General features: G+C 40.0%; 1 protein-coding gene across 1 annotated transcript in view; it reads right to left on the minus strand.

Annotated features, from left to right (window-relative positions):
• LOC121957836 (ubiquitin-conjugating enzyme E2 E2-like) overlaps nt 1-23,291 on the minus strand; it is a 70,864-nt gene that overhangs the window by 35,368 nt on the left and 12,205 nt on the right. Inside the window, exon 3 of the mRNA XM_042506623.2 lies at nt 21,799-21,849. Within this exon, the coding sequence (XP_042362557.1) occupies nt 21,799-21,849 (51 nt within the window). The remainder of the gene's footprint in view (nt 1-21,798; nt 21,850-23,291) is intronic.

Consider the following 23,291-nt stretch of genomic DNA (forward strand, 5'->3'; position numbering starts at 1 on the left):
TGTCCTGAGCTACTCTTTAGCTGCTCTTTCAATATCGTATTCAGAGCTGATAGCAAGCTGCTCTCCCAGAAATGAACACATTTTCTGTTGGGACTAAATTAAATGACTGAGGAAAATTGCCAAGTTGCTGTGAAAGAGAAACATGTTGAGCAGTCTGAGCGAGCAAACAGTGCTGTCAAAGCTGCAGTGGTATTACATTAGTATTATAAAACACCCCACGCTGAGCTTGTTGTCAAAAGACAGGTTGCATCAAACTAAACACAGGGTGACCTCCCAGGCTAACCAAATAAAACAATCCCTCAGTGCCCTCCCTATAGTCATCATGGCAACATTGATTAGGTTGCACTCTGAGCATTGATTTTATGTCGCTCCTCTATTGAGATGGGCTTCCATAGACTGCAATCACTCACAGCCAGAAACATTCAGTCTATCTATAATTCACTGTGTCCTTCCTTCTCCTGCACAGACACATTCACTCTGTGCTGAGCAGAAAAAAGAACATGTCTTTGGGTCAATCTTCTAAAATCAAAATCTGAGTATAGAGCCCTTTTCAGACATGCAATTTTGTCACATTTATGGCCTCGTCTGTCTGAAGAAATAATAGCTTCTGGGTTTTCAAACATAGGTCTCCCTTACGTAAATGTTCCCAAATGGCTCCATTCAAAGAAAGAGACGTAATGCTAGCACAATATTTGGCGTTTGACATGCAAGAGGGAGCAGTGGAGAGTTCTCAGTTCTCTCATAGCCTGCATCTGTGATGGATCATAAAACTTATTTTGCAGAAGCCTTGATTTAATGTTATGAGTGAGAGGGACAAGTGCTTGCATGTCTCTTTAGCAGATGCCCACATAACATTTAAATTTGAGGGAATTCAATTTGATCATTTATGAGATAGAATACAGATGTGTTGATGGAGGTGTTGTGTGTGAAGCTTTGAAATCTGCAGGATTTTCATACAGTAAGATGTGCATGATTGGAAGCTAAAAGGAGAAAAAGGGTATTGATACTTGAGAGTTTAAAAAATTCTGGTGATGACATACTGGCTGAAATTCATCTTTTACAAATCTAGTCCTGATTCTAAGGGAGGTATTTTACCATCGCAACATATTGTATATATTGGCTGACTTGAGGTGTGATCAGATCAAACATCAGGATTTCCCACACATTTGTTAGTTTGTCGTGGCCTGCCACGATTAAAACATCTGCTGCCACAAATAGTTATTGAAATATATATCGTTAGGCAATGTATTGCACCACACTCTCTGAGTGCAGGGCGTACTCTGGGTACAGATGGAGCAGCAGAATGCCAGGTGCATTGAAAGTAAAATTTTACTGTTTATTCAGCGGGTCTAAAAATGTGCATTCACTCATAGCAGCTGCTTCTCTGATCCATCGATCAGATCTGATCAGCTCTGAATGGAGGCACAGATCATTATTCACCCTGTGAGTCACTAATTGCTGCTGAGGAAAAAGACAACTCATGGACAGCTCCCCCTGCGCTGCATTCATGGACCCGTAAAAAACTCCAGATTTAAAGCCCATTAAAGTTGTGTGCCTCTCGTCTTAGCCACAAGTGCTTAAAAATTACCTGACATTCCTCATGGGCATATATGAAGGGAGAGACGGATTGTGGGAAGAAAATGAAGAAACTGATGAACAAATAAAAACCAAAACGTTGTTACACACCGATGCATATTAGAGCTACCTTACGTTGACAACTACAGAAAAAAAAATTCAATGTTATGTTACTCTAATATAATTTAATGTATTACACACAACACATTTTCATGATCTTTTCTGAAACTTGCAATGATTTTTACTAGTTCCGTGACTTTTCAAGGCCTGGAAAATGTGATTATGAAATTCTGCCATCAATTCATGGCATCAACAAGTCCTTTTTATATATTTTGGAAACACTGTCTTAGATCTGATGGTACTGGACACAAGACCCTGGTGGCCTGCTGCCCCTCCCTCAGAGTCAGCTGCTGGGGATTCATCACCTGAATGAAATCAAAGCCCTGGAAGGAAGCTGATCCTCAGTGTGTGTGGTGACTGGCTGCTGAGGCCGGGGGCTTGGCCTGGCCGCCTGTGCAAAGCTCCCTGCCAAAACAGAAATGGAATCTCACCGTAGCCTTTCGCTGCATTTCGCTGCATTGGAACTATGTTGTACTGGAGCCAAGATTTTACAGTTTACCCACACATGAGCCCACAGGCAGGCGCTAACCCCCTCACCCCTGCAGGAAAGGGGTTACATGTCCTCCCAGTGCAGCCCTGTTGGCAAAAGAAAATGTTGGCATCGGATGTTTCTCTGAACCACTTATAACGTTATATTTATGTGTTTCATAAATATCATAGCAACGTTTCAAAGGGGACGTAGTGTATGAGCTGACTCTGTCATCTAGAGCTGGAGGGGATGGTGGATGGCATGTCATGTTGGCGAGACACCTGCCTCTCTTGTAAAAGCTTCGGATCACTGCTCGAAACCATCAAACAAAAAAAATTGTTGGTTTTTAGAAATCTGTCAATACTGTGTCCAGCAGGTTTTCAGTCAAAGATGGTTGTCTTTTACTGAGACATTGCTGCATTTCCAGCCGGGATTGTGCAAAATGCAGGGGTTTTTGCTTGTTTGTTTTTTAATAAAGACATTGTTGCATTTCCAGGCAGGACAGTGCCAAAAAAAGTGAGTTGATTTTTTATTGAGACATTGCTGCGTTTCCAGATGTGATCGGTTCATGCAAAGCTTTTTTTATCTTTGCTGAGACAAAGATGTTGCTGCGTTTTCTGCCGGGACAGTGCCACAAAAAGCAGTGTTTTTTTGTTTTTTGGGTTTTTTTTTACAGAAAAATCGTGGGATTTCCTGCCAGAACAGTGCTTGGAAAGGGTTTTTTTTTACCAAAACATTGCTGCAATTCCAGCCAGGATTGTGCCCCCAAAGCCGAGGTTTTCTTTAATCTTTTATCTTTTTCAAACCATAAATAAGCGGTTATACCACTCGATAACCACAAGGTAAAGAAAAGTGTATTTCCAAATCCATTACCTAATAACATTAAGTATTTATAATGTATCCATGATTTGCAGAAACGTACAATGCCAACATTTATTCTGCCGATTGTGGAGACTCATGAAAAGGATCCATACAAGATGATTTACGCTTATCCATTAGCTCGTCTTAAAACAGCATTGATGCTTTTTCCCCCCAGCCTAACTGCCTTGAAAATAAAAGGGGAGCCACCCCCATTAAGAGCTAAGGCTTGAAGGTGATAGCTGCTGAAAGCTGACCACAAAAGGGCACATTAAGAATTCAACAGCTAGCGCAGCCACATCAGCTGGAAAACCGACTGAGGCATGCATGGAGACAATTAACCCGAGATTTACTGTGCCGAGGAATATCAGGCGAGGTACGGGGAATCTGCCACTTCCTCCCACGGCCTTCTATGAAACACACTCTATGATTAATGTTAGCTCAGGGCCTTGCCAGTGCAGTGACTAGTATCAGAATGGGAAGGCCAGTAGCGTGAATGGCTCCCACAGGCTCCATAGTGCTGCATCTGGCGTGCAGGTGACCTACAGTCGGCTTGCCGCAGCACAACTACCTTGAAACTCCAACTATCTTTGCACTGAGTGCTTAATTAATCTTATCAAGGGCAGACGTGTGTGCAGCGAGGACAGCTGAGGCAACTGAGTAAATGAAAATACTCTTCGTGGTTGATGATAAGAGCTACAGATACTTTTCAGATAGGCAGCGGAGAGGGATTAGAGCTGCCTGAGAGGCATAGAGACAGGATGATTTGGAACACAATTCCTGAGCGTAAAAAAAAACTCCATCATTCCCACGCCTGCCGTGGCGTTGTCTGCTGACTAGAACACATTATGGCCCGATTTTAAGGCGGCTGTGAAGTGTATGCTACAGTGGAGTCTGTGGGTGCAGCCTGGCTCTCACTGCACTATTGATTCAGCAGCACTGCAGTTTAGAGAACACTGGCTGGGTATGAGAAATGGAAAATAAACAGAGGGAGCCAAGTGGGAGCTGTGGGAGCTCAATGGGAGCAGACCAACAGACACTGAACCAGTTATAGAATACAGATTCATGGTTATGGTCCAAAAGCTACCCACTGCTTAAGATTTTAAGAGAAACATTTCAACACTTCAAGAGCCTCAATCTGAAGTCTCACTTTAAAGTTTTCTCTTTTCACTTCAAAATTTTCACACTTATCTGTCAAAAAAATGGACAAAACTTGAGAAGAAATATTTATTTAAAACAGTTTTGGATAGTTAAGATAGATAGTTTGTTGTTTCTACTTGTCAAAGAAAATTTCATGCAGAGCGTTAAGCCTAAGAAAAACAGTTTTATGGCTCAGTAGGAATTCTGACAAGTCAGAGAAAGCTCGCTATACAAACTAGGGTCATGGAGTTGGTTTGGATAATCATCTATATTTTCAGCACAGGCAGAACTTGTCATGAGTTTACTCAGCAGCAGTTTGAGTCACTTGGTGGATAACTGAGCTGTTGCGGCAGTCAGAGCTCATCAAATGAATGGATGAGGAGCAACTGCTGCAGAGGAGAATGAAAGTGAAAGAACTTTTAGACCCAGTGTATTAAACTGGCAAGTTTCACTTTCACTGCACCTGGCATTCAGAGGCTCCATCTGTGCCCAGAGTACGCTCAACACTCCAAGAGTGTGGTGCAATGCATAGCCAGATGTTATATATGTATATATTCCACACCTAATGAACAGTCCAGCTAAAATGAAATTAAATCAATACGTGGCAGCAGATGTTTTAATCGGAGCAGGCCACCACAAATAAATGAATATGTGGGAAACCCTGGGGTGGTGGGGTGATCCACACATGGACTTCTGATTCAATTCCGTATTTATTATCTATCCCCAGCAGGGCAATTAAAAAGCAGAGCACAAACATGCACATTTTAGTTAGAAGACACTGAACAAAAAAAAGTGCATAGTGACGACTAGAAGTGCAACGAACTGGGCACACAAGTCTTTGTAAATGCCATGCAGCTGCATCTCTGAAAAATGCAGGGAGAGCAAGGACCGGAATAGACCCTGCAGATGACAGCACGGTATCATTTGGATTAAACTGATACTTGAATAGAACAGAGTCATCATGTTGTTAGAAACATCTGCTCTTGTGCTACTACACGTCAAAATGTATGCTGTGAAAAAAACCTATGGCCAGGCAAGAATGGTCTAATTAAGGATATAACAGTTAATCACAGCTTGCAATAAAAATTCTCATCAGTTTAACTGTGGTGAATTTCCATTTTCGTGATAATTATGAATATTGTGTCCATTACCACCCAAAGAGCAGCTTAATCACCAGTATAAATGCAGGCATTGCACAAACCAGGGATATGTTACATTTTTACATTATTATGTAACTGATACGTTGAGACTTTATTTTTCTGTTTTTCTTAAAAAATGCTGTGGTCAAAGTGTAGTTAGGTTTAAGCACAAAAACCCACTCAATTGTGGTTAGGAAAAGACAGACACACACACACACACACACACACACACACACACACACCAGGTATTGTTCTTTCTTGGTTTCAAACAGTGGTCTGCAACGTGGCAGCCATCTCACATCTGTTTCAGACCATCCACCATCCCCTCTACCTCCATGTGACAAAGTCAGCTTAGATACATATAATCAGAACTATGTCACTTAAGAAATGTTGATATAAAGTGTATAGAAAGTACAAATGTAACATATCTGTGGTTTGCAGAAAAGTTCAATGCAAACATTTTCCTCTGGCAACTGGACTGCAAAAATACTAATGGGCAACCAAGAATAAAAGAGACTGCAAAATCAGGCTGCATATACGTACCAAACTCAAAAAACACAAAGGATATTAATCAAGCATTAAATATTTTATATTAGAAAATATTATGCTATTTTAAATAGTTAAAAAGCCTGGCTTTTTAAAATTGTTTATCACTAAAAGAGATGAAACCAAAGATGTACTGTAAAGTGATTTCAGTATGTTTAGTGCCATTTTAAGAGTTCTAAGCATGTTTAGATGATTGTCTGGATAATATCATAAGTCGTAATGATTTTGGCCAGTATAATTGTAATGTCAAATTTTCATATCATGTAGGATCGAAGCTTAAACTTAAAAAAGTACAGCGAGACACTGCTGAGCTTGTAGTGGTGCTGCTGCTTCACAAGAAACAAGAAGAAGCTCAACTACCTCTAAAATGCCTAAAGGTACAATCATGAATTTGTTAGCGCAACTGAACTCAACTTTCTATTAATTCAAAATTGTACAAAAATGGACAGCCCTGCTGTTGAAAATGAAATTAAAAATATTTTTTGGACAACAAAATGCCAGTGGAACCTAAAAAGCAGTGTGCAAATTTGTCTGTCAGGCATCAATATTGGCCCTTGACCTGAAAAGAGAAAACAGAGACAACAACACTACAGATTGTGCAGAATATCTACAGGCTTTCCTGAGGCCACTCATTTCTGCAGTGGTATCGGCCTCAGCGGTGCACGATGGTGTCAGTGGAGCGCAGCTCACCTTATCTTCTCTCTCTTACAACTGGTTGGTTGAGTTAAGCCGTAACAACACGGGCAGATAAAGAGACACCCATGACTGTTTCTGTCAGCTGTCTGCTTTATCTCTGTGATGACAGGAGACTGTGGCTACTAACCAGCCACGCACACATGACTCAGCCGCTCCTCTGCAGATCAGAGGAGCTGATGTTCAATTACTCACATTAACTTGCTTTCTTAATTATGTTTGCAGCACGACAGCTCAGGTGGGGATGGGAGGAATGCAGAGCCTCTGGAGGGAGGGAGAAATCTCAATTTTTTGACTGTGTTTACACAGAGGAGTTCTCTGAGCTCTGTTTCTGCAGCACTATCCTACTTCATTTTTTATACAGTAGCACACATTCACTTTTCTTCTGGTGGTAGCCAGTTTATTTCATGTTTTGATCTATTTGTCTTTTTCAATGCATGCACTGCTCACTATCCTTAAATGGTGGTGTGGCAAGGCCAAAAAGTGGCAAATCTGCATGTCTGTGCCAAATATTTGGTTGTCTTCTTGGTAGTGGTGATGTAAAGACTCAACTGTCTTGCAGAGCTGGCGAGCTAACGCTTGCCAGCGGGGCTGGCAATGGCCGGTCACTATAGTTTACTGAGACTGCTGCAATTTGGCTCAAGTGTTCTGTTTACCCCTGTCTGCAATTTGTTTGTTCACCATTGTTGAACATTTTGTTCAATACAAAGTTATTTGACAGGGAAATAAAGCTCTCCAGACTAATTACTAAGCTTCCTAACATGTTAGCTTAACTTCAGCCAGTTGACAGAAATGACTGACAGCTCATGCTGCCCGTCACACAAAACTTGTCTTCAACCAGCTACATTTTTGTAGTGCCCGTAGTGTTTCAAAATTACAACTCAAAGGTCATTGACACGCCAAAAACCAACCGTCCAAGGAGCACATGAATGCACCAATGGCCTAGGATGATGGAGGTATAAACTCGAATTATGGAATTAATGAGCACTCGGACAATTGACAAACTGACCCAGTACATACTGGACACTAAACAGTCATTCAAAAGGACTTGTTTGTTCATTTTCATGCATCACTAGCTGACTGTCACACATGGGAAGTCAGATAGCATTGGGAGATGGACAACACATTGTTGTTTAGGTTTTTTCAAGGGATTTATGGACACTATGAAAAATATAGAATCTCCCTCTATCTTACATATTTCTCTGGAAAAGTCAATTGTCAAATACATAAATAGTGCATCACTGAGCTACAGAGAGCAACAATGTTACAGCACAAAGTGGAGGACATTTCTTTCCCGCTATTGCCAGGATTTAACCAGTGTGGGTTTTATCATTTCTTTACATCTGGATCCATTTTTGAGACACAAATCATTATCTGATATTAATATTTGCACACAGGGAAACTTGAAAAAGTCTCACTCAGTCTGAGGTGTATTATTGTAGGCTATAAAAGCCTTTGGAACAGCAATTACACAGTCTTGAAACACTAAAGCAGTCTACCTAAACCTAGACTGACGAAACTATGAAAGCTTTTACCTTTAAGTGTTCATATCAAAGAAACAGTAGTTATCAGTTGAACGAATGCTTTCAGACTGCGGGTATCTGGCTGCACTCTGGGAGAAACCATTGTATCAGAAGTGGACGACATGTCTGCAAGCTCCCCTTTCATAAAAGACCAATTATGGCTGGATGTATCAGTCAAGTCCTAATGGGTAATGCTCAGGAAGTCAAAGTGTGTTTCTGTGTATCCGACATGAATGAAATTTCCTCTTTAAGCGTAGGAGAGGAAGTGGTACATTTATGTGTGAGTGTGTCTGTTTGAATACTGTACGTGTGTGTGTGTAGATAGTAAGAATATGTTAGTGTTTCTGTAACAGACTGAGCGGCGCTGTAGGAGGATACTGCAGTCCTTCCTCTACAGAACAGGACGGCATATCTAATGAGAGGCTAATCATTCATCCAACACAGAGACACGATGTGCATAGCTGATATACACTGATGATGACCTCATTCACACACACACACACACACACACACACACCACTGCAGAGACAGGCTTAGTCAGCTGTAGCAAACTGCAGACAAGAGAGGGGAGGAAATGAATGAGGATGGAGGAGCAGAGACAAGCGAGGAAGAAGTGGTGTAGAATCAGTTACAGCAGTACGCCAGATCCAAGGCCTCTCCGAACACAGCCAATAAACACGCTTCTTATGATTATTTCTACAAATGTCAGATCAAGGAGTATAGAGGGGTTTTAAAAAATGGCTACAAAAAGGATGTTTGCCGCTACAGCAGTTTGACGACCTTACACACAAGAAAACTCCCCAACACACATAAAGTGCAAGGGCACCCTCTTTTGTGTTTGATCACAGACTCCAGAAACACTGCAGCAATATTCTACACCAGCTGCTCAGGTCACATATGGGTCCCTTTACACAAATCCAACCTTCACCTGCTGTCTGATGGTTAAATTTAAGTGCAGTGACTGTATGAAATGTGTTTTTAGCACAAAAAAAAACCTGCAGGATAAAAACATGTTTCTTTTTAGATGTATTTTAATGAGATATAACAACGGAGATATTAAGCTTTAGAAAAAAAACAAACTGTGGTTCTACATGAAACAGCTCAAGGCCATGTTTTTAATGAGTGAGTGATCATCTAGCAACTATAACGAGATGAGATGCATCAGGATTTCAGCTCAGCAGGTGATTCATCAAACACATTCGGGTTCTCTTCACAGCAGTTTTTTAGAGCGTGGTGTGAATGTGAGGGAAAAAATATAGAATGTGAGCTTGGAAAATCAGGAAAATGTAAAACAAAAAGCTCGGTTTATCAGGATCAGTTGCTGAAATGGGTAAGAAAACTTCTTTTTTTTTTCAGCTCAGACACCAAGCTGGTGTGATAGCTTTTTGTAGGACACAAGATTATTTTAGGGGGCTTTTTTCCTTTATTTGACAGGACAGGGCAGTTGTTGCTTGTCAGGGGGAGAAAGAGAAGATGACGTGCAGCAAAAGGCAGAGGCGGGAATCGAACATTGACCCATTCTGCATACGATTTAGGCAGGACGACTGATGGGACCAAGTTGGACCAAGTCTGCTCTAGTATGGGTCATTTCATGTTGTCAGAGGGCAGAGAAAATCATATTATGATATGTTTTATGATGGAGTCGTTGCCAGTTCTCATGACATTTTTTTTTCTTAAGACACGTTTGATATTTGACATCAGCAACTAATGAACAACGAAAATATTTTTGTTGAAATTTAGAATTTGGAATAAACAAAACTGTTTAAATGCCTTTCACAAATGTTTCATCAAACTGGATCTTTCGACATCATATATAGCAAGTTCCCTGCAACTTTTTTGTGAAACTTTTAAATAAAACATGAATGAATAAAAATAGAGGTTTTATAAAGTTAAAGTTCCTTCATGCTGACACTTTCTTTGCATGTACTGCAGACTGCCTTTTCTGGTTTTGGTTGAGTTTAATACACACAATTTTTCATTAACTAATTTTTATCAGCGATCATTAACATAAAACGCTGATACCGATAATAGTAAGTTAGTAAGTAAGCAAGTAAGTAAATTTTATTTATATAGCACTTCTCACAGAGAGGACTCACAAAGTGCTTTACACAGAATAACAGAAATACAATAGAATATAAAATACAATCAATAAAAATAACAATTTAAACACATAATTGGCCAGGCCAATAATCTGTCGACGCCTGCTTTTCAGATTATTCTGTTTTCAGTTGCATTACCACGTGATAATAGTGTGACTGTGACAAAGATAAAACCAAGAATGTTTCCTGTGAGAGATAAACTACCTCGAGCAAATCTTAAGTTCTTATTATACAGAAAAGACTGGAAAATACTGCTGCATTTAAACAAGATTTGGTAGCAAAGGTATGAAAGGTAGTGAAGATGGGGGTTGGGGGATGTAAAGAGAGTGAGAGCTGTACAAGGTGTGAATATAAAGAAGGGTTTCACAGTCAGCCAGTGGGAGAGCAAATCTGGCTGAAGACATGGATAATAATTAGTATTTCCATAGTGCCGTCTCCCTGCAGGGGGGCTGCAGAAATCTTTAAGGGCCTCTGCTGTTTCCTCTGTGAAGCAGATGGGTAGTCTCTCTCTCTCTCTCTCTCTCTGTCACTCCCAGCTCAGCTCCCACTTTATTCTTTATTTTTCTTCCTCAAACAATCTGTGAGCTTAGAAGACAATGATTTCTCAAAACTCTTTCTCTTTCTGTCCAAATCTTCTACCCATGTAGCCGGCACCACTGCACAAATCTGGAGTGATTTGACAGATCAGGATATTATCTACAGCTTGTTCAATTTTTTTTTTTTACAGGAGAGCAAAGTGGCCCTGAGCAGCCCCCTACTGCAGTAAATGTTCCATTAGACGCACAACCACATAATCCCTGATAGAGTCACTGGAGTGAATGGTCCGCTTGTGTGCATCTGTCTGTGTCTGAATACGAACTTTAAGTGTTGTACAGCATTCTCAAAGCACATGTGATGTACAAAACCATTTTTTTTTTTATTTGAATCAAGGATACTTCCAGAGTTGTCTGAAGACAAACAAGTTAGTTGGAACCACCTAATTAGATTTTCATTTTATTTTTGAGCAACAGGTATTCCATGAGTGCTGGTAAAATACAACAGATATCACTCTCCTTTAACTCTCTGAAACATGAGCAAATTGATCCGTTAAAAAAAACAAGAGGTCAATGAGGGACTTAAGAAGAAATGATAAAAAGACTAAAAAACAGACACAAACAAGAGCGGTAAGTATAAGTGCAAAAAAACCACTCTGTAATACATTTTTCAATAAAATGTATAATAATAACAAAAAGTAAAAATTATAAAGTTGTCTGGTATTTTTCAAAAAAAAATTCTTATAATTTTCTCTGTATGCTTCTCACTCTTTTTTCTTTTAGCAAATATTCAGGTCATTGTCTTGTCACCTTTTGCTGATTTCTTGCAATTTGCAGGAAATTTCTGGCCAAGTTGCTCATTGCCATTTGCTAAGGTTTAAAAGATTTAAAATGCTTGTGAAAGGCATCTTAACGTAGCACAAGAAAACTGATGTCAATCAAGGTTTAAAAGGGTCAAAGGTGTTCTGAACCATTTATTACATTTACGCTTAATGAGCGTACATAAATTGTCTTCATAACAAACTCTGCATCTTAAAAATGACGAAGGGAACAAAAGAAGCCTGAATACTTCAATGCAAACCTATTAGTGTACTCATATCAGCCGATGTCTCAATAGTACTATCTGATCAAGCTTTCAACTCACACATACCACCAAAGTCACTGTTGACAGACTCTTATTTGACTGGTTGCACAATCAATGGAAACATACAGATAAATGTACAATGCAAGATGCAAAGGCGTTGGCCTGTGGTAACATGTAGAGCTACACAAATTAGAAAGCAGGTGTGCAGCACTCCCTCTCATATTGTTTTATTAGGGGATGGATTGTGGGGATATTTTATGTCTTCATTAGACAACTGACAGAAAAGAAATGGGGTGTGGATGTGGAAAGGAGTAAACATATACTTTTGGCCTTTTAGTTTAAATAATGGAAGCCCCAACTAAGTTGGCGAAAAAAATGTTGACACAGTACATTGCTGCAGTTCAGTAATATGTTACATTTGCATAATATTATGAATCAGATACATTGAAAGTTTCTGTTTCAACAAAACAGCGGTGAATCCATGATTAGGTTTAGGCATGAAAAGATCTTGTTTTGTAGGAGAAAAATTGATACAGCATAGTATTTCAATATTTTTGCGTGGCAATATCATATCAACACACAAATGCAATATAAATCGTTAATATTAAAGATACAGTTACATTTTTGTTTGCCTTCTAAAATTAATTGCTTCCACAGGCCACTAGATACTATATGCTGCTATAAATATGATTGAAATGAAATGAGCAGAGTTGCATTTTAAGTTGTTTTCTTTTGGGATATTATTTGCAGATGAAAAAGGTAATGAATTGCAATATATGTAATCAAAATACTGAGTATATTGCAACACGATGATAATAATAATATTGTATCATGACTTAAGTATCATGATAATATCATATCATGGGGCCTCTGGTGATTCCCACCCCTAATTTTTTCAATCAATTTTTTGACTACAACCAGTTTTGTTGTTTATTGGTCTTACACGGGGGTCCACAGTGATCTGCAGCTTGGCAGGAGTTTCACCAAGGTAACATATCATCAACAATCCCCTCAATCTCCTGATGACAAAATAAACACTACACTTGAAACATTTATATAATATGTATGAAAGACAGAAATGATGTATTCATCCTTTAAAGAAAAATACAATGCCAACATTATCTTCTGGCCCCTGGGCTGGAAAGCCCTTCAGCTAAGAATAGCGAATAAAATCAAGAACTTATCACCGAATTTTCATGACCAAAAATTACAAGACTAGTGAAATAGTTTTTTTTTTTGTTTTTTTTTTACAGCAGCTATCGATTGATATGCACAAAGTCAACTGTGTGTTTTCAAAGTAAACAGCAATATCAGAGTGACCTCTTTCTAATATTACACAGGCTAAGGAGGATGACGAGCAGGTCGAGTGTCCTTGTCAATAACAGTGAGGACTTCTCCAGAGCTGCAACCTTGAGCTGGACTGAGGAAGACACCTCTGATGTAACAGCCGTGTTGAGGAAATATTACAGCTATTTAAAGTCCGACAAGCATCATAAAAAAAATACCATTGGCAGTGATGTAAAGGTATACAGTGACCTTGTTTTATCATTTCAAACTGCACTGTTATCATAAAACAGCTTATTGTTATTATAATCCACCCCATAACCAGTGAGCTTACATGGTAGCTACACCTGAGGTATTTCTCACAGCCTCAGCACTGTCAACCAAACACACTCATCGCCACAGCATGCTACACAAAACACACCCTGCTTTCTTATATAGCCTTTAGTTAATGGAAGTAATAATTGTATTCATATTTTAGTTGTCTTTCCGCCCTCCACCTGGTGTCTGTGTATGAACAAATGCAGCTTTTAGTCTGAGCGCTAAGTCGCTGGCTGAACAGCTGGTGTGCCCACTATAGCCGGCTGTTTCACTGCGGGATGTTTCCTAATAACTGAACCTCCTCTCATTTATCTGACAGGACCACTACAGCTACAGAAGCTCTCGCTAGGATGCTGCAGGGTTGGACAACAGGCCCGATCACTTCACACAACCACTTCAACTTCACCTCAACATGCCAGAAGAACGGGACTGAAGCTGCAGTTCTGTCAAATATCTGACAAAGCACTATTGGATAGTTTTATTACTTTTTTCAATGTTTTTTTTTAACCAACATGCCTTTCAGAGTCTATAGAGCAAGAATGAATACTGTGGCTCCAAGTCAAAGCCAAAATTGTAAAAATGTGACAGTATTTGTGCTTTTCTAGTAACGTGCTGGGGATGAAATTCTTCCAGACCTGACAGAGAAACATACACGCCTACAAGTGTCCTAGACTGCCATTAAATACCAACACAGAAGATCAACAACAAGACAGCCAAAAGTGCAGGGACAGCTCCACCTCGAGTCTTCTTTGTTCCTGAAGCCGCCAAATTTTGTTAATTTTTTGCAATGGGAAGATACAAATGCCAGCAGTGTAACACAGGGGTGTAATGACACATTGTTCTAGATCAATATATCGATTCAATAAGCAACGATCCAATATAATCGAAGCAAAGTCAAAACACTGATACGTATCGTCATCTTTGAGATGCACCTTTATTTTGAAATTTCTAATTGTGTCACTATGTCTGAGCACAACTCCTTTTTAATCACTAAGACAATGCTAGCAATCTAGCATCAGGCAGACAATGGCAAGCAGTCAAGAAAAAAACAATGACGATAATTACTGATATTGTCTCATATCGATTGCAAACCACTGAATTTGAATTGTTGTCCAAAGAATTGATTAAGTATTGATTCATGACAAAACTTGTAATTTATACCTCTAGTGTGCACTGAGCATTTTTTTTTTTTTTTGGTAAAAAGCTGCCCTCATCACTGTCACTTTTACCCAGCTGTCCAATCACAGTGGAGGAGAGGTGGGACAAACAGCCTAACATAAAGACCAACTGTCTCATCTTACGTGTACCAGTGCTGAACAACACTGTTACCATACTGTAGGCTAGAAATTAATATATGTTTCCTTGCCTACGAAATCTCATGAGCCAGACTAGTAGCTTGTGCTGGAGGCGAATCAACAGGGATTAACAATAAAATTTAAATTATGTTTAAGCAGATAGAATTTATTCATTTGCTTTTGTTTTTTTACCGTGGTATTGAATTGGGTTTTGAGACTGTTAGAATTTCACTGGAATTGGTACCGACAACTAAATTTCTGGTCTCATGACATACCTAGAGTCTTATTTTAGTGGACTGAAAAACCTTACACTTGTGGGATTCAAGACAAACACAGGCTGTTGCTGGACGTACAGAAATGTAGAATTTTGGCCCTAAGGTCGAAGCAACTGGAGATCAAAAACACAACGCTACATTGTGGCAGATAATGTTTGGTTTGAGTGGGAAAACATTCACGAGAAGCTGTATGTAATGAAAGTGAATACTGCCTTTTGCCTCAGCTGTGCTGTGGACGCACAGAGGACAGCGAGTGCAGAACCCACTCTGATCACTGCTGCTGTATCTGTACACAACACCAGTGATCGCACTGCTGTGAGTGCTGGAAAAGTTCAGCACGATGATTTTTCTGCCATTATGAAGTAGACGCATTGTATTTGTATTTGTGTGGATCCGGGGAGGATATTTTTATAGCTATGTGGCCTGGGTCTCTCGGTTGTCCAAGACAAATTTCTCCTGAGGGAGACAACAAAGGATAATCTTATCTTATCTTTCTTTTTACAATTTCTTCAACCGTATATATTTTCCAAATTGCACAAGGATGTTGATGAATGAATGTCTCCAGACAGACATAGAAGAATGAGTTTAATCAGTTCCACATTCAGGGTTACTGATTTTAAATTTGGAGAATAAAGACAACTGGTAATGGTGCTACTTGGTGTTTAGAGATCCTCTGTTTTGGGGGATTAGAATCGTTATCCAGGAGGAAAAAATTGGATTGGTGCATGTTTAGTATGAGAGTGGAAAATGTTCTTGTGAGTTTCTGAATAGATTTTGGAGTATATTTTTTGGACCACTTTATGAATGGATTATGTTTTCGAAAACTCCTGTCATATCCAGTTATAAGTGATTCCAAATCGCTGATTTAAGTCTTTCCTTATTATTGGCTAACAATGCCACTTAATCCAAAAAGCCCCCCGTTTAAAACTAATCTTAGTAAAAGACGTCTCACAGTCCATGGATAAAATGTGTTTCCATTGCTTCTGACTTGTACACTTTGTTGGCTTTTGGATCTATCATCTCTGTAGTAAAAGCTCCAGTTATATTTATTTTATATTTATTATGTCCAGAAAGGAGCTGACAGGCAGCCCAGCTCAGGAGTCAATAACATCCTCCACTAATTTTTCCTCTGTCAATCACTGCGAGACCACTGAGGGCAAAGTGAGGGGAATGTAATTCATATGGTCCATTTTACTGACATCTTTAAATTTTTTCTCCTGGCAGCGTAAGACACTTGAGCAGACTAGAAATCTTTATATGTGCTGCTGAAATGAAACTCCTATTCATGACTTTGATGTATTACAGTTCTCGTAACTGTAACAGCTGCTGAGAGACGGATGCTTCTCACAAAACAGAGAGTTATGTAAAAGATGCATAAGGAAAGTCACTGCTGGGAACACTGTATACCTCACCAGCACCAATGAAACATCTTTTCTGCCTTTTACTAAAACAAAAGCTGTCTGTTCATCCTGGAAGAAAAAGCATTAACTCTTGACTCACAGTCAGACTACTTTCCACTGTCCAGCTGGCACCACCAAGACCAAGAGGACATCTCCAGTACTTTCCCATGTGCTGCAATGACCAGATGGGACTTTTGGACAAAAATGAAAGAATTTACTGACACAAAATATGAACCATCAGGGACTAAAGTTTACATGTTTTTTCTTGTGACTTTGCTTTCACCACAAAACAGTTTGCACATCACATGCTTCTGATAATCATCGTCCTCAAAACACAGTGGAAAAGGCTCCAGCCTTTGTAAACCAGTACAAATGGACTATATTCATGTAATTGATACAACAATGAGTGTGTTTAAAAAAAAAATATGGAAAATAAAACAGCTGGAGCCGCCTGTCATTTTGCTTCAAAACAGGATTTTTTTCACAGTTTCATATCGATGGTGGACTTGTTGGAACATGCAAGCTCAGCCTCCCTCTTTCATTCCTTCAACCACTTTCTTGATAAGATAAGACAAGATAACCTTTATCGATCCACACACCCGAGAAGTGTACTTGTTACAGCAGCTCTGTGCAACATTAAACATAGAATAAAAAATCTAAAAAAGAAAAATATAAATACAGAAAAATATATAAAAGGAGAATATATACATAAAAAATATGGCCTGAATCAACAACTATTTATTATACACTAGAAACTGTACACATTACTGCACAATCTATATACAGTACTGCAGTCATTGCACACATTCTACACAGTTAATACCCCATACGAGAATTATGAACTTTAATTTGTCTTAAAAATGCGGTTACTAAGAAGTGGCTAAAAGAGACTACAGATTTTCAACGCACCAAGCACAGTTTTGCTGTCTCCATGTGGCCGCTACGTATCAGTCGTGCAACTGTGATGTAGTTTATTTATAGGTTTATGGTTACTTTTTTCTTCTGGCAACTACATTTACGCTTCATAGATCATAAAAGTGGTGTTCATTTGTGAAGACTATCATGCTGAACAAAGCATGTAAGTATGGTAAACTTTTGTTTTCCACAGAGATTAATTTCTGCAGTAATCCAAAATCCAATGGAAATATCACCATAGATTTTTACTGAGGGAGCCAGGGCGATGTTAACTTCAAGCCTGGGCTGCAAAAACCTGCACCACTTTATCATTGTCCTTTGAGAAAGTGAGACAGCGCTTCATGGCAGACAGCGACAGTCGAGTTGTGTTTGAGTCAATCATATCTACAAGCCGATAGTCATGGATGAATTTACATTACTCTCATTCAACTCATTCTGCAGCGACACTCTCTTCTGCCTTATTGCTTTTCATTTCCTAAGATCTTTCGTGATACTCCTTGGGAACACACAAAGTGTTTCTGGGATTACGAAGGAGAGAGGGAGAGAGAGAAAGAGAGAGAGAGCGTGAGAGAGAGAGAGAGAGAGAGAGAGAGCGTGGCCAATCCCCCCTTGGAATCCACATTATTTCTCCTCGGCCGATGGGGGATTCTTATCAAAATGCTGCCAGGACTATCATGAAAGGATATGGTAAATATGGAAAAAAAAAAAAAAAACCACACACACGCACATGCACACACACACACTCACACACACACACACACACACACACACACACACACACACACACACACACACACACACACACACACTCACACACACTCACACTCACACACACACACAGAGCCAGGAAGGCCGACCAAGCACCGGGCTAATATAATGTGTCTGGTGTGGGGGCTATTTACATACCCTTCCAGAGTGCTTGTCACATTCAATTAATTACTCCCTGGCAGGGTGACAAAGATGATTAAAAAGAATGATGAAAAATATTCCTCATATGGCTCCAAAAAAATCAGCTAATTCCTTTTAAAATGAAGCCAAATGATCTCTGAAACAAGGCGTGCTGTCTTAGTAAAAGTTAAAGGTGTGTTTTTTATTTCCAGTCCCGAGAGGGATTACAGAACCATTCTTTCTACTGAGGGAGGGAAAGCAGAAAAATGAGTCCGAGAGGATGTTTGTAGGAGCGTCTGTGATCATGAGCTGTGCTTTATTCTGGCGGGGGGGAAAAAAAGAGCTGAAGCCTGTGGGGTAATGAGCTGCATCACAGCGTCCGTTCATAACCCCTCACATCTGATGTCTTTCAGCGAACACAGCCTATTTAACACTGTCAGATCAATTAGTAGGTGAAGAAAGGGCCGGGGAGACGTGAAGCCTTTTGTACAAACAGGCACTGTGCGCGAGAAGGTACAGGATGATTTAAGAGAATTTATATCGGCAGAAGTTTTTAATGTTCGCAATGTGCTTCGCTACTAAAAGAACAGGCGGAATCGGGATTGTTGTGGTGTAACGTGAAGGGTAAATCAAACACCAGGGATGTGACAGCCTTGTGGGGGAATCGGCAGCTTTTAGAGGGAGGCAAATACCCCAAGGGGCATATGAATACAGAAATCTACATTTCAAGTAGCGCCGCTCCTCCGCTGGCTTGTATCTCCGCCTGCTGCTGAAATACGCTCCAACAGCCTGAGCCTAATTTTTTACATATGACTGAGGACTCCCGACTGCAGCCGAGCTCAATCCATTCGTCATGAGGGCTCCTTTCAGCTGGGACATTCTTCAAGGAAGCCTCCCTTTACACAAAAATGTCATTTTCTATACAAACGTCTTCCCATGAAATTTCTTTTCCCCCCTCTGCTGTTTGGCCCTTTGTCAGGAAACATAATGGCTTGCTTCAGCCAGATTAGCCCCTTCTTTGAGATCGGAGGGCCGACAAACAGACTGCGACGCGCTGAGGAGATCTCTCCGACTGTGACAGATAGTGCCTTCATAAAAACAAGTTATTTTCTGTCATTCCTCGACTGTACACTGTGTACGCAACAGTGAAAGCAGCCCGGTTGAGGAATTGTTCTATTGTGACAGGTGAGAGGCTCAACTCCATTTATGAAGCTGTCTGCAGATAACTTTTCAAAGGGGAAATGGCTTTTTTAAAGCTTTTTAAAATGTTACATCCTGTGGATGAGTTAACGTGGTGAGCCAGCAGGTGCTGAACAGGTAGCATTTGTCAAACATTACAATAGAGGAGAAAATAATCTTAAATAATGGATGCAACTGTTCACCTGAGAGGTTTACTCTTCTAGTCTTCCTCCCACAGAAAAGATTTTAATTGCTGCAATCATTCCCAAGTTCACACTGCAGGTGGAATAAATGTTGATGAAGTGAGAGATTTAACTGGTGAAGAAGCAGGGCAGAACAGATATCTGACTCACTGTTGATGGTTAATGATCTTTCATGATACTGATCCAGGGTTTCCCACACATTAAAATGTTGAAAACTATAGTATGTTAAAAAATGCCAAACTATAGCATGCGGCAAAAACGGCCAAAAAAGTCATTGTTCCATATGCCGATAAAACTTATGGTACAGCATTTTGCATCATCCACCCCCTGAATGACAAGCCGCTGCAGAGACGGAGGAAAAAAAGAAGTCATGGAAACTCCTCCTGCTGCACTGTGCGTTCAGTGATTTTAGAGCGAGCTCACAAAATGATATGATTGTAGGGTTATCATTTTTTTACGCATTTAAAAATCCTGCATATATGCGCTTAATTTGGTGGGAAAAAGGTATAGCAATGATGATACACACACACACACACACACACACACCCACACATATATAAATATGGATATAGATATAACAGTCTTATAAACTATCTATAATAATAGAAGTAAATAGAAGTACAATGTGCCCAAGTCTTAAAGGCATGATGGCGTATGAATGTCTCCGCCTATACTTAAGCGAAATTAAAAACTCATTGTTATATCTGCTAAGAAAATATTTACATGCAATAGACTCTAGGAGAGTCAACACAGAATTTTGCACAGGGTGCAGTATACTCCTCACTTTCACTAAATGTTTCCTCCTTTTGCGTGAAGTGTAAAAAAGAAGTAGGAACCTTCTACCACTGTGTCTGGCAGTCCTTTAATATCCAGATATTGGAAAAACGTCGCTAAGGAGCTTAGCTCAGTTTTCCACAAAACAATTGAATTAGACGCAGTATTGTTTCTTCTGAGTATACCTATGGGACAGCTCTCTTTATTTACTAGACATCTGACTTTAATGTGTAAACTTCTGCGTCTGGCGAGGCGATATATTCTGTTCCAGTGGATTCAGGAGAAGCCTTCCACGATTACACAATGGTAGGGAGAAACACAAACACACAAGGTTTTTTCTGTGGAACATCCCAGTAAAGTGAACATCTTTTATAATATGGCAACCCCTTTGTTTTGTTACTATGATTATTTCCCCAGTGATCTTGTTGATCTATTGCAGAAAGGGTGTCCGCACCTTGTCTTCGAAAATAAGTTATAGACTGTTAATTTTCCTTCTTTGACATGATTCTCATGCAAACAATAATGTATATGATACGATCCAAATGTGTGTAGATGTAACCGATGTGCATCGTTATTATTATTATTATGTGATTTGGTAAGATCTCTGCTATTAATAAAATATTATGGAAAGAAAACCCCTCTTTGTTAGCTTACATAAAAATGATCCCAATAAGTTCCACGCAGTGAGGTTTATAGATTTTAAAATAAGAAAAAAACAGCAATGAGTTGAGGAATCGGGATTGGTTTTGGAAGAGAAAACACTGGATCGGCGCATGCGTACTTTTGCATTGAGTAAAAATATTTGGAGTGACTAAATCCAGCTGTGACCAACATTTTTCAGCCTACAGGCCCGAGAGTGCCCATGCATCAGTGAGCTCACCTGCTCTCTCAGCGCTACAGGAAATGCCTGGACTTCAGTGACCTGCTGCCTGAGCTGCTCTAAGTTAAAATTTACAAAGTCGCACCTCCACCTTCCCCTTCGCCCTCTAACACTGCTCCCTGCAGTCATCACTTTGAGAAGAATACCAAACGCTGACTCAATGAAAACCCCGCAAAATGAAAGCTCCTACTCAGATCTTGATTGACAGGAGCGTGCCTCTGTCTTTCACCACGCTGTGAGGAAAATAAACCAGTCGAGCCACAGCAGAGTGTCTTTCCCACCCTTAGGGAGTGTGAGCAAACACAACCTTTTTGCTACAGTGATCCTAATGGTAAACACCGCCAATCAGGTTAATGGCACAGATATTTATTTATTTTATTTTTAGCCTCCCAATCCATGTACAGGGTCCATTCATTATGCTTCAGCCTGAGCAAACAGTGGTGCAAATACGGCACAATAATCTACCTATGCTATTCATGTGACTCATTGAGCCGGCACAATCCATTCACACGGCTCACACAGGCTCATACACACTCGGGCGCGCACAAAAGTGCCTCAGGTGTCGGAGCAAATAGCCCTTTGAAAACACACAATCAACAGGCTCCTACCTGCAATTTGGCGGCGGGTCCAAGGTTATCTCTGCAAGCTCTTTCTGGATTCTGAAACGAGAGGAAGATCTGTGTTATAATCAGCCTCAAACACACAAAAAAGAGACAGTTATATAAATCCTGCGTGTAAAATCAATCTCTAAGTGCATACACTGAATACCTCATTGATTTTCTAATGAGCTCCTGAGCGCTGTGATTGAACACAGGAATGAGTGCTGTCACGCAAGATCAACGTGAGGCTGAATATTTGCCTTTTTCTTAAACCGCATGGGCATGAATTGATATTGATGTCAACAGGGCGTGTCAGATAAAAGAATCACACCACATAATTAAGGTTTTAATGAATAGAGAGGTCAGATTTCTCACTGGTTAAGTATCCATTACATAACTATGTTTGTGATTTGACAGCAAGGATCCAGTAACCAGGTGACTTTACAATCACTTAGTCAGCTATAAACGCCTGTAATTGTGTCCATGCAGAGAACGCCACCTCTACCTTGTTTACAGACTTTGATAGAACAACTCAAAGGGTTTCATCTGAATGTGCTTTTGAATTTCTTTGGTTTAAAAAACCAAAAAAAAACACATAATATGTTTGTAGTTTTTCTAGATTAGGTCTTTTCAGCTTTATTTGATGGGGTAGGTGATGGCAGTGAAAGGGGGGAGAGATAGGGGAGGACATGCAGCAAAGGGCCGAGGTCGGACTCGAACCCACAGCTGCTTCGGCAAGGACATTGCCTTTGTACATGGGGCACCTGCTCTATCAGGTGAGTTTCTGGGCACCCTGAAAAGTTTGTACAGTTTATACCTTAAATTTCCCTCTTTGGAATTTTCTAAATTCAATGATATTCCAAAAATAATAAAAAGGGTTTCCCACACATTCATTTCTTGTTGCAGCCTGTTATGATTAAAACAGCTGCAGGCACAAATAGATTTTCTATTTTTGGAGCTGGACTGGTTATTAGAAACACTATTGGGAGTATATATGCTATTCAATTATGCATTGCACCACATTCTTGGCGTGCAGGGTGTACTCTGGAGCAGCAGGACGTCTGTCCATACGTGTAAGTGAAACTTAACTGTTCATTCTGCCGAGTCTAAAAGTTTGCATTTACTCACAGCAGCTGCTCCTCTCATCCATCAATCTGATCTGATCAGCTCAACAGATCAATTATCCACCCTGTGACTCACAAACTGCTGCTGAGGAAAAAAAAAGATCTCACGGAAAGCTCCGTCTGCGTCGTGTTCATGGAGTCCGCATAAACGTCAGAGTTCATAGAGGGGACACAGAATGATAAAAAGCTACACACACGCATTTAAAAGAGGCACCACCACACATTTATTCTAATGCTATGGAAAACACTGCTAAAAAAATGAGTCTGGCAGCTACGTTAGTTCGACTACACACATCAACACTGACAGTGGAAGCGGATATGTTTGGGTTAATCGTAGTCGGCATTCGCCCCCTCCATCAGGCAAAGATAGTTTGTGTG

The sequence above is a fragment of the Plectropomus leopardus genome, chromosome 17 (genome assembly GCF_026936395.1).
Source record: "Plectropomus leopardus strain MGB_pleo_1.0 chromosome 17, ASM2693639v1, whole genome shotgun sequence".
Taxonomy (NCBI): Eukaryota; Metazoa; Chordata; class Actinopteri; order Perciformes; family Serranidae; genus Plectropomus; species Plectropomus leopardus.